Source organism: Pyxicephalus adspersus, chromosome 2 (assembly GCF_032062135.1).
Source record: "Pyxicephalus adspersus chromosome 2, UCB_Pads_2.0, whole genome shotgun sequence".
Classification (NCBI taxonomy): Eukaryota; Metazoa; Chordata; class Amphibia; order Anura; family Pyxicephalidae; genus Pyxicephalus; species Pyxicephalus adspersus.
This window is the reverse complement of record NC_092859.1, coordinates 38,235,601-38,248,925: the sequence shown is the minus strand read 5'-3', so window position 1 is coordinate 38,248,925 and position 13,325 is coordinate 38,235,601. Positions and strand designations below refer to the sequence as shown.

General features: G+C 36.3%; 1 protein-coding gene across 3 annotated transcripts in view; it reads left to right on the top strand.

The window, feature by feature from the left end:
* Positions 1-12,954, top strand: part of LOC140323428 (LON peptidase N-terminal domain and RING finger protein 1-like) — a 41,043-nt gene extending 28,089 nt beyond the window's left edge. For all 3 annotated transcript variants that reach the window (XM_072400464.1, XM_072400461.1, XM_072400462.1), the window contains exons 10-11: positions 1,005-1,317; positions 5,776-12,954. In XM_072400464.1, coding sequence (XP_072256565.1) covers positions 1,005-1,317; positions 5,776-5,931 — 469 coding nt within the window. In that variant the 3' untranslated portion in view covers positions 5,932-12,954. The remainder of the gene's footprint in view (positions 1-1,004; positions 1,318-5,775) is intronic.
* Positions 12,955-13,325: the final 371 nt, after the last annotated feature.

The window sequence follows — 13,325 nt, the reverse complement described above, 5'->3', positions numbered from 1 at the left end:
ATATTAGGCACCCGCTGTTGTCTGCTAATAAGCAAGAGATTTAGTTTAAAAACATTGAAAGGGCTGACAAGTTCACTTTAATGGGGATCTTCAGGAAACAAAACTAGAAAGGACTGCGGGAGCTAAGGGTAAAGTGTTAATTAAACTTACATTCATGCTGTTTTGTCAAGTTCATGGATCTCAGAAAACTGTGTAGCAAGCACAGCAATACTGCTCAGTACCCAATCCATGCTTCCAGTCTGTTCCCTGTCTATTTCCTGACCTTGGTATTTTTTTAATGAAATAGTCACCACAGATGATGTCCCCATAGACTTCAATGAGCACATTCTAAATGTCTTTTTAATATATACTGTTCATTTTAAAAGATTGTGTCTATTCCTTCTTCAGAAAAATAGTTTCTCCTGATAGGCCACCTTTGCCTCCCAGTTAAACTCATGTTTGCCATGCTTCACTGCCCCTCCATTCATCTGTTAGAGACCTCGGATATTTCTGGGTATTAGGAAGCATGTGACCTTCTCCTCTTTATCCCAGGATACACTCTGGTTTAAGGCCAATCTACTAGTCAGCTAAGGTAATTGGGCTTGTTCGTGTTCTTACTTGTAGCAGTCCGGTGGTTACACAAGGATTAGTTGCAGAGCTGCAGAGACAGACTGGAAGGGGGAACTTGTCTAAACTATTAGTGGGTGGATGACTTGTTAAGAGTATCTTTTGCCTTGCCCTAAATGGAAAAAGTGCGAGGTCCTACTTGAAATGTAATATATATGTAAAAAATTCCCAGGCTTTTTTAATACCAAAAAAAATAATTAAGGAAATTATATTCTGATCCAAGGAATCAATCTGATGTATCTAGGATGCAGAATGTATTTTGTTTTCCTAGATGTTCTTGGGACCAAAGATTTATCGAAAGTTGACCTTAATAGTCATCTTAATGGATTTTTTGTCAGCCTTAAGAAACATGTAGTATGTTTGTCTCCACGATTTACATTGCATTCTCATGTGTTTAGCTTTGCAGACTACGGCTGCATGTTGGAAATCTTGCACTTGGACTATTTGCCTGATGGTCGGTCACTAGTGGAGACAATTGGCAGGAGACGTTTCCGTGTTCTGCAGAGAGGACAGTTGGATGGCTATCACAAAGCAGAGATAGAATACCTGTCAGACAAGAAGGTGGAGGGAGATGAGCTGGAGGAGCTGCAGAGATTACATGACATGGTATATCAGCAGCTGGAGGAGTGCTTCTCACAGCGGAGAGGAAGTCTGCCGCTACGTGTTTACATGCATCACACCAGCCCACCTCCAAAGGAAGATAACATACAGGTGAGTGCACAGGAACAATAAAACTAGTGGTATTAACTATAGTAGAGTATGGATGAAACCCAGAGAAAAAGGGGCAAAGATTAGGATATTTACTTATTGTGTTACATATAAGAAAGTAACAAACATATCAACTATACATGGTTCAAAAAGCACACGTGTTTCACCTTTTGGCTTCTTTAGAGGAGGTTGAGACAGGTACCGGAAGCACAGGACTATAAGTCTGCAGATTTTAAAGAAAAAAAAAGTTGTCATGAATAACTTCCTTTCCTTACTTTCTTTGACTGTCATTTCAATCCAATGTCTTCAGAACTTACATGGTTATCCACTGTAACTGATTGGCAGATGGGTTATGGATATGGGTGCTTAGTTAACCAGTGGTGGTTACCTTCTCTTAGACTCATTATTACACTGATAAAGCAAGGTCCACAGAGTCAGACCACTTACCTTTCTTTTGTTATCATACACAGTAAGTTAAAAAGTGATGTAGACAGAATTCAGCAGACATGTTTTTGTAATGGTAGTAGCAGTTCTTGGGGTAATGGGGAAGAAAAAACAAGCCTGAAATAAAAGCCTGGTGGGATGTTACTGAGTCTGTACAAATACATTTTTTCTTGAAAACTAAAATAAAGAGTTGCAGTGGTGGGTCCCTAGCTTTCCTAATTTGATTGTACAGATGTAGTAAGAAAGAATTTTGACAAAAAAATCAGATCATTGCTGCACTGCTTTCTTTTTTTCTCAGTCCAGTCATAGGGTCGGTCTATAATTACCTGGGCTCAGAGGAAACAGGTTGAATGATAACAGCCATCAGACTGGGGACATCTGTTGGCAGAAAAAAAGTATTGCATAAAAATGAATATTGCAGTAACAATGGCTTTGTAGAATATAATAATTGATAATTTAATTTTAGTTATTTTTTGGTTAAAGTTCTACTTTTACAATATCAGTAGCTCCACATCATGAAAGAACTGTCCTGCTTTTCATTTCTTACATTGACCTCTGGTTTGAGCTGTAATAATAAAAAAGCCAGCACAACTCAACGTTTGAGTGTATAATTTATGAGGCAAAGACCGGAGAAATGACAGACAGAACGTTTTATCTCCTGACAAACACATCTGTGTTGTCGCTGTCCTGCTCTCTATCACTCCCTCTTAAACACACACTGTTCTGACACAGCATTCTATTACTGTCCCTGTTCTCTGCAGGTATACTAATGATCCTTAAGCCGTACACAGCATTGCCACTGCGCATTAATTTTGTCCTGCTACAGCACTCGCAAACATCTTGTGCAAAATAGTGCTGGCGCTCAGCAGAGTGCAAGGCTCATTTATTCCAAAAATGACTTTCTTAAAAGCGTAAAACACACAGTTGTTTTGAATAAAGTAAATATTGCTACAAAATGATTTCATTAAATTAATCTGGTAATGAACTGAAGTGTTAATGTGATTGCTAGAACAAAAAAATGTTTTTTTAACACTGTTGCAGATGTAAGGTGTTAATGCTTAATCTTCAGATGCAAAATATAATGAATTTTATTTATATTAATATTAATCATGTAGCAGGTACAAATAGAAGAAGACAAAATTACAATGAGTGGTAATACATAGGGGTTGATTTACCAAAGAGTTTAGGCTGTTCATTTGGCATGGTGGATGATAGGAGAAAATTCATAGAGGTGATTGGTTTTGGTAAAAAAATCACTGTGAATTCACTAATGTAAAAAACTTGGCTTTTTCAGGATGAGAACCTTCAAATTTTGTGGGCATTGAGGACAAGTAAAAATAGGAATATAAGGGAATTATGGATGAAAAAGGAGGACATTGACGTGGCGGTAGATGGTGGTAGTAGAAACAAGGGAATAGTAGAAGGAAAAATAAAGGCAGAAGGAAAAAACAAAATATGAGATAATGGGCCTGATAGACTAAAACCAAGACTGGAGAAGATAGACTATCATGGGTGAACCTGAGTCATTTGGGAAGTGTAATATGTATCTACCTAAGCAATAGATATGTGCAGTATTCATCCCTGAAATGGAATGAGATTCAGTAAGACCAGGTTTTTCTGGGGTTTTCATGTTGTTTGGATAGAGAAAGAGTAAGGTCGTCCATTTGCATAGTTTTATTCACTTTGCAAAAAAAATTTTTAGTTAGGGGAGTTTTTTGCTTCCATAGAATTGGAATGTGTGTTTGGCCACACTGATAAATGTATAAAAAGTATTTTTTTAAGGAAAGTAAAGGAATATGTGCAACAGGTTGGCTGTTTGTTTTCGGGGCAGGGTCCTCCCCTTCTCCTGTGTCACTGTATGTGTCTGTTTGTCATTTGCAACCCCTATTTAATGTACAGTACTGCACAATATGTTGGTGCTATGTAAATACTGTTTATTAATTATAAAAAATAATAATGCAACCCAACTATGTAGTCAGACTTGCAGAAATAATCAGGAACACATTTTATTAAGACCCAGTTTATGTGGAGGCATGTTGTGTATACATAGCAGATAAAATATTAAAACCTTGGTCTATACTTTTATCCTGGTTGCACTGATCATTTTTGTAAGCTTGATTAATTGTTATCCAGCTAAGCAGATCATGCACACTGGACTAGGGTGTGAGCTTACTAAGGTTGGACTGGCTGGGTACTAGATGGCCAATCAGTGTTCCACAATGAGCTCATCACTCTCCTTCTGTTCCTTCCTTGTCCATGCACAAATTGAACCCAGAAGGTGGCCAGGCGGTACACCTTACCGCCAGAAAAGTATAGTTACCAGTTCAGCTTTGCAGTCTGTTCTGGAGATATTTATATATAAATGAGTTGCAATGTTATGTGGAGCTGAAGTTACCTAAAGTTCACTTTTACATGTAATTTTAAATCAATTAACCACAAGCAGCTATACTAGCTATACTATAGGTACCATTTAATGAAGGTAAAGTTTGGCTTTGGCTGTGCAGGGGTTAATGGCAGCTGTTTGTGGATTCAATGCAGCGTGGAGATCTGTCCCCACTACACACACCCTGCAGGGCTTCTCCTTGCCCACACTGTCGGTTCTTGAAAGCGAGATTGATGCTCCTGTCCATTAAAAGCCGCCAGGTGCTTGCAAGCAAATGACTGGAAAATGTTCTCAAAACCAAAATAGCATACTTAAAGACTCCAAAGGGACACTTCCATCCAAATAGGAGATCATAAGTTACTGGTTTAGTATCTTGGTTTTATTTTCTTTTAATAATCTGCCAGCAAAGCTTAGACATGCAAAATTAGAATGTGAACTGAGCAAGGTATCTTAAGAACACATGACTACATACGTGTTGTAAGAACAGAAAACTAGACAAATGCATGATCCGGTGGGGAAATTACTGCTGACCTTGTTAATACTGATGAACAGAAAGGAGATAATTAAAAGGTTGTTACTGCTTACATCATTATTGTGATGCAGAACAACAAGGAGAATTTAGCTGTTCTAATAGAAGGTGAAGGGGCAGGTTAATCAAAGTAAGGATTTGTGTAGCGTGACCCAAATGTACCCTCAATTTTAGTTTCCTTTACCTTGTTCCAGTAGTGAGAAGCAGTTTTTTTACTCCTTGTGATACCATCAGTTTTTGCAGAACGGCTGCATGTAGGATGGATCAGAAAGTCAGTTACTATTGACAGTGTAGGGGCTGGAATTTATGTCAGTGGTTTTGGTTCTCTGTAAAATAAATCAATGTATGCATGTGCCAAGATGGGGATTGGCATAGTTCTGTAATTTAGAAGAGAAGTCTTGGCATGCTTGTTTAGCAGAAAAAAAGTTGTCAGCCAACAACAGAAAGTTAGGATTTCACTGGTTTTTGCCAGGTAAACTTTTTTTTTACCATTTAAATCACTACTAATAATCACTATTATTGCTCAAATGTATCTGCCTAATAATATAAGCAGCTCACAGTAAAAATCTTATTCTTATGACTCTTCAGCTCAGTCCAGATTTGTTTGTCCTGTTCCTTTATAGTCCTAAAAAAAAGTTGAGTTTTTACAACCCCCAAAATGCACTGGCATGGTTGGAAATGTTATTAAACTTTACTCCGGACTTCTAAAGGCAGACCACCTCTCCTATTTCTTATGCCGTATTTAGGTTTTTATTGTGTGTGTGACTGATCATACGGGATGGCACAGGAAGTCAGGAGAAATGTCCACAATGGGAACACAACACAATAAAAAGCCAAAGAACTATTCTGACCATCCACGCATACCTTACATAACTAAAACTTTTTAGCTGAAGTTAAAGTGAAACCAAAGTCCTACTTTGCAAATAAGCGATTCAAGCAAACAGAAAATATTCCTTTTGCAATAACTTTTTTGTAGATGAACAGTATTTCTTGTTGGTGATTTCTTTATTGTACAATGTTTAGGATTTGTTGCAGGAATATCACGCTATATTCTGTGTTGCCTTTATTGATGTACTGCTATTATTTGTATTTATGTCTTGCACAGGCTTCTCCAGATGGTCCGTTCTGGTGTTGGTGGCTCTTGTCCATTTTGCCATTGGATCCGGCTTATCAGACGCTGATTCTTTCCATGACTTCATTAAAGGAAAGGCTTTTCCATCTGAAGCACATTTTGTCTGTCTTCCTCCAGAGTCGCTCCTAGGCTCCCGAAGGCTTCTGTACCATAATGAGTAAAATTTAATGCGACAAAAAGCATACTCTTTAAAAGTTCTGCACAATCCGTCCACAAGGGATTAACTTTCCTGAGTAATGTTGCTGCTTCGATTGACTGCAATGCACAGAATAAGTACTGCTATTCATTACAAGAACAATATGTTTTCACTGGAACCTTAATGATCATCAGAAATGTATATATATCCCCAAAACTTCAGATAAGGGGCAATACCTTTAAGTAATGAAATTTATTGATTCTGTGGCTTCTTTATTTGGATAGAACTTTTTGTTGTTTTTGATAATAAGGTGTTTCTTTTCCTGTTTTCATACTTATTGGACTTGGCTTTAGCCATCTTGTTCACTCTTTCTATTGTCCTATGATTAGGTGGCTTCTCAATTTAGCTAGAACTGTTTCTAGTTTTTGATAATTCAGGTGTTTCTATTTTTTTCTTATTTGCATACTTTTTGAACTTGGCTTTAGTTGTTTTGTTCACTTTTTCTGCTGTCTTTTTCACTGCAAATTATTCAGACTTCACATAATGATTCTTCAGTTACATTTTTACATAATTTAACTGTGTATTTTTTTCAGTTTGTATATTTATTCTTAAAACTTATTGAAAGTACTAGCATATGTAGCTCTCGTTAAGATAAAAAAATTGTGCGTTTTACTACAAGGGAAGTAACCCTTTCTAAGTGCAGTTCGGCACTGCTTTTATTGGTGAACTTTTTCTTGCAGTAGTGTCTAGTTGGCACTCTTGCACTTTATTATAAATAGCTATTACTTACTTATTTTTAATGAAGCAAGATTTTTCCTATTTTAGCCATTGATTTAAATTGTATCTGTGATATATGTTGTGTTATTGAAAAAACATTGCTAAATGATGGTGCAACAGGTTGTTAAGCTCTCTTCTTCAGTAGCATATAATGACTTTTCTTTGCTCTTCAATCTGTCCATTCAACACTCCTGGTTGTTGAGCATGTCACGTACTGGTAACCTTCAATGTGCCCCGTGATAGATCTAACAATGACACATAGGGCAGTAGAAGGAGTCCATAAGTCAATCTAAGCTTTGACAAGTCAACCTTTTTTTTTTTTTTATTTCTGGAGTCTGAATGGAGGAAATGCTTGAGTATATGTTTCTGTGTTAGGGAAACAAAGTAACTGTTTTACTGTTGCCCTACAGGAGTAAAGGAAAGGATAAGAAAGAATTTGAAGTATTGATCTAAACCACTGATCACCCAAACTTTGGCCTTTTTGATGTTTAAACTGACCATGACACAAAACCTCAGTTCATTTTCAGGAACATAGCTCTTTCTGTGAAGAAAATGCTTGTTTACCAGTCCATGTGGAAGAGTAAACATGCAGAAGTTTTTACATTGTTAAATCAGTCTTTCTCAACCTTTTTAGCATAGGTAATCCTTGAAATAACTTTCAGGTCTTCATATAACACCTGCTATAATTACTATAATCCACAGGTCGCAGTACATTAGTGAGAATTCCTCTTACATTACTGGCTATTGGGAAGAATGTCACCCTCACAGCCAAACAGATCATTGGTGTCAGTTGTACTGATCCGAGACACACAAATTGCTCATGGCTCAAGGAACCCCTAGCAACCTCTGGAGGAAATCTGGTTGAGAAAGGTTGTGTTAGGTTGCATGTAGCCACAATTCTTCCATTCTTCCTTAGCAGTCTTATCTGTCACTGGTAGGCACTGGCACATAACAACGAAAAATGGAACATAAACCACTTGGCTCCCAACAATCTGTAGTGCTGACACAGACAACAAATCATTTTGGATGTCCGTTTAAATAATAAGTTTGCAGAAAAAGTGGAAGAACTGGCAAAATTTTTACATATAGAACTTTACCACCCTGTCTTTAATATCTACATACACATTTTTCTGCTTACATATTTCAAGGCACGATTAGTGGGTTTGAAGTTCCCATCTTTCACCAACACCATTAGTCTCACTCTAGTATAATGATAGAATGATAGAGTGCCTCATACATACACTAGATGTTTGTGAACAAATGTTTGTGAATGTCTCTGGTGAAAATATATAGTTGTCTCCTGAGTTCAGCAATCCACCATATGGGATCGATGTGCGGAAAGACAGATTCTTATACTTGTGTGTAGTGTTTTGGAACCTTGTATCAGTCATTTACCAATCAGAACATCAATTGAATTGGATGGTCAAGTTCAAAATTAGCTGCTCATGTATAATAAGCCTAAGCCACTTTTCACATGGTGCCCCTCCCTGATCTAAAATCTCCATGTTAATGTTGTAAAGAAAAGACTTGGCAAAATAAACATATTGTTATTCCAGCTTCCACATTGAAAATGGTGATGTCAAGTTTCCAGAATGTCAGATGCATATTTTCTTTTTACAGATTTGATAAACTAAGCCATACAATTTTTTTTTTACTTCTATTCCAAGCCAAAAATGTTTTTCCAGTTTTGGATAGAATGGGGAAAGACTTGAATGCCTGTTGGGTTTTTACTGCTATTCGGTGCTCAGAGATTTACTCTCTCTTCTTGAGGGTAGAAGAAATATGTGGGACTTAGAATCTCCTAAAGCATTACGTTAGGTTAGGTTTTAAACTGTGTAGGAAGAATGATTCATCTTGGAAACTCTCCCAAGAGTGATGGATGAAGATTGACTCTTTTCTTCAATATGAAAATGCTAGATAAGCCTTAACTAACATCTGTAGTGATTATACTAATTACCCTTTATGATAATACATAAACTCTTCATTTAACAGTACTAAGCCCTTAGGAAGGGGGACCCTTTGTTCTTCTGAAACGTGCCGGTTATCAGTGACGCAAGAATTTGAATAAACTTAATTCTGGCCTTTATATGTTCTTCTCTAGGCACTTTCCTTCTTGCACATACAGAAGTAAAAGGGAAGGGATCAAACCTTCCTCTTCTGTGCTACCAAAAATCATTTTTTGCTAAATGGACATTTTAGTTCATTTTCTATTTGTTAAAATGTTGCCAGCAGGATAGGAGATGATGAACTTTCTCTCCATCATACACTCCATTTATTTTGAACGTGTTTTGTACAGTCCTTTGTGGTATGGCCTTGGAGGAATTTACGTTTTGAAACTTTTTTTTTTATAGATATCTTTATTGTTTGAGGTAAAATGATTTATTGGTGTAAAGCTTGACATATGGTATACCAAGGTCACTGGTGGTAACTATTCTGTACAGTGCTCAGCTTAAGCTGAATTTGATAATATATAAAAAAAATAATAAAAAAATCTTTTGTGGATACATATTAGGTAAACTTTGTGTAAAGTAATGTTGCAATGTTGTATATTAAGGTTCTTTGTATTTCTATTCAATTCCGCTGCCTTTTCAGCAAATAACAGTAAATTGCATAGTTTTTCATAAGTTTCATAGTTCGTTGTGTACTACTACCTACTTTAAATATAATTCAGCATGGTAGCACTGTACAGGATTATATATAGTGCAGAAGTACATAGTGTTGGCAGAGCATAGCTAGGGCGAGTGTAAAAAATTCTACAGTTCCTTTGTTTATAAATTTTACCATCTAAAATAATTGGTACAGCACAACTCATAGCAACCAATCAATCAAATGACACTTTTTCCTACACATATGGTAAAAAAAATGTAACATTGTTTTTTCTTTTCTGTTCCTTTTTTATTATTCTGTCTAGTTAGATTCTATTGTAGCCACATTCTATTGTACTTGTTAGTGGGCATCACTTTAATAGAATAATCCAAAAAGAAACAGGACTTTAACACTTAGCTTTAGCTGGCCATGGACATAGGCCCATATTTGAGTAAATTGGTGTCAGTCTTCTGCACAACCACAAACAGTCTTAGCCTATTAAAAAAAGGTGGAGGAGGCCTTGTTAGACATTCTTGGTGCTGGCTTAACAGCAGAAGACACCAGTGAGCTGAGAGACTTTTTAACCTATTATGCCACATTCCCCTAGAACAGCCTTTGAAGTAAAAATCTACAGATATGCTATAGACATTTCTCGGTACCTTATATGCACAGACACTTTATAAATATGTGATATAAAACATAGTATGACAATATTTATGTGAATGTCCCTGCAAAATAAAAATGTAATTGCCTGGCTGTTATGCCTGACCCCAGAAATGTTATCAGACCTTTAAAGTCAGTAAAAGCCCTCACCTGTATACTTGTTCCAGATTCCCATTTTAGAACAACAAACATTTTCAAAAGCCAGAATTAGCAATGTCATGCTTCATATTTTTGGCATGAATAGGTGTACTTGAAAATATTCATACCGCCAATAAATTTATTCCAAAGTGGAACCAATGTATTACTCTATAGTGTGAGGGACTACATATACAATCCCTTCAGTCTACACCAGCCTCAGTACAGTTGCAGAAGGTGGGCAGAGCTCAGTTCCAACACAGCTCCATCACATTAATGAAACAGCACCCAAAATTTAATTTGTGTTTACAAATGTAACTTCACTGTATCAATGAGGGATTGTGCAATAGCAATGACTTGAATACAATTACAAAAGAACTGGGAGAAAATTCCATTGATTTCCATATATTGAATGCCACACAAAACTGCGTGCCTAACTTTTTCTTCACTTGCTTGGAAAGGCTCCATTTTGGTACTACAAAAACATGCTACCAATGATGGCAGAGTTGGGTATCCTCATGGGAAGCACAATTCTAGGCCTCTCTTAAGTGGCAGTGCAAAATTAAACTCTTTCATAAGGGCGTTGTTCCAGAAGAAAACAGTTTGTAAATTAGTATTCTAGTGGAATTAAGGAGGCAGTCATTTACCCCTCGCTGCGGTTTAGAGTGCTGTAATCAGTAGGCAATGGAGGACAAGATGAAAGGCTACCTGTTAGAGCCTTGAATATCTTTAAATGAAGAGCATCAACTGAAATGTGTAGCGCTAAGGCAATCATTTTAATTATGTGACATGCAAAATGTGAATTTTTTTTTTTATTTTCTAGCATTACTAAGAAATTTTTTTGTAGACTCATTTTTTTCACTGAACGAAATGAAAAAACTGCAGTAGTTTTATGTTATACCAGCCTGAGCATAACAGGGACTTATCTGAGCTTTGTGGGTCAGTAGACGAATACAGGGGATACTCAAGCTGTGAAACTCGCCTTCATCATTGGTGAAGCCATCAATTATCTCACACCATCAACTTACTTGTTTTTAAAAAAACTGCAAGCATAATAATAAAAGAATAAACTTGAAGGGTCTGTCAAACCAAGGAGGTTTTTGTAATTCTGGATAGAATAGGAAATTATCAAAACTGTCTAGTTTTCCTGATCACAAGGGTTATGTAAGTGTTGTTTTTCTAGCAGGGAACCATACTAGAACTACCTGAACCTCATTTCATGTGTTAGAAGAGTTTTTCAACAAGTTTTAAGAGTTAAGCTTGACCTATATTACCCAATTTATAGTAACTGCTGTATTGGAAGCCACATGTGATTTTCATTTTCTCCAATGACTTAAAACAAACTCCTATTTTTAACTATACTTTGCTTCTTCTAATGCATCAAAGCAAGGTCAAGGTGAACTTTAAATGGTAAAACCTGTTATAAAGCCACCTACACCAAAGTCAACAAGTTTGCACTCAAAGCTTATGCTTTGAACTAAGGTAAGCTGGGTAAACAGGAAATAATACCATGCATAAGGAAAGGGATACAAAGCGCTATCAGTGATGCCATTGAATTTTTGTTCTGCATTAATTTAAAGTCCCCATGTCCTCTACACACACATGTCTGCCCGTATGGAGCTTGATTTATTAAAGCTCTCCAAGACTGGACAAGACAGACTATCATGGGAAAACTTGCAAACCTGAAATGAATTTCTTAAAAACAATTGATTAGTTGGCAAAAAGATTTCAATTGTAGGCCAGGTCCATTCCAGGTTTATATTGCATAATAAATGCATGATCCATGATAATCTATCTTTTGCCGCCTTGGAAAGCTTTAATGATTTGTGCAACTTGTGCAACAGACCTACGTAGTCCAGCCCAAGTTTTAGCAGTGTGCGGATTCATACAGTTTTCCTTTAGGTGAGATAGATTTATTGATGTTACGAAAGATCACTGCACTGCATAAAAGTGAAACCAAAATAATGGATTTTTGTACTTCTTGCTTCTCATTCTTCTGAATTTAGCTGGATAGACATGTACAACTTGACTCCAGGGGGTTTGTTTGTAAAGCATTGAATCTGACATGCACCAACCATGAGACATCAGGCATTGCCATTGAAAACACATGGATCTGGAAAATCCTCCACCAGGAAAAATGCCAGTTTTACTGTATTATATATAGACCCCATATATGTTATAACTGAAAATACAATGGCTACTACCCTTTTTATTTTAGCTTTGTGTACATGAACAACCTAATAACTGAAAGTATTTCAAAACTGGAAGCCTTAGGCCATAAAGAATGAAAGAATGCTGCATGACGATCTTTGCTTACTTTTAAGTTGTCCATGCTATGGGATGATAAAAAGGAGTGGCGGATTGAAAGACTGATATTATTTCAGCTGTTCTATGTTGTATAACTGTGATTTGTCTTTGCAGGGTAAAACAGATTAAAACAGATTGAATTTAAAGTCAGGCACCCCCACCACAGCAGTTTATACCTATTTTGTTTTTACTCACCTGCCAACAAGAGCCAAGAGACATTAGCGCTTAGTAGCATTCACGACATTGTCTAGAACTGTTTTATAAAATGTTTGCTCACACTTTTCAGTAACAAAACAGCTGCTGCTTTTTTGACATGAACTTTAAAACTTGCATTTTCTATGAACTAAGCAATAATGAGAATATAGTTTTGCATCATTTTATCTTTTGTGGTAGTTATAATTATGCTTGTTTTACAGTTCCACTTTATTTAACCTTTTATAGAGTCTGAGATTTTTATTTCTGCATTGTAAACTTCTAATGAATAATGATTATTTTGAAAACAGAAACTGTTTCTACTGTAAGGATTAGCAATAAAAAAAATCTGTTAACGTTTTTGCCTTTTGTGTGTGTAGTTAGAATAAAATCTCCAATAGTACAAAAATGTTTGTATTGTACATTTTCACCAAAGGTTTAGTGTGAAACTGTACCAACAAGCTCCTAAAAAGGTCATCTATTCCCTCCTCTTCTTTCACACATACAAACCTTTTTTACCGCCACCATCTAATCACTGAATTTTTTCATTTCATTGGTTCATTTTAATTGCCTAATTTATTTTTTGTAAGAAGTGAATTTTTGTCAGTGCTTATTTTAGTTTAGCCCATTCACCGCATAGGCCATCCTACATATTTTTATTCTGGTCTTACATTTTTAATGGCCTCCTGTGAAGGGTGAAAACACAAATTTTTGTACTATATCTGTG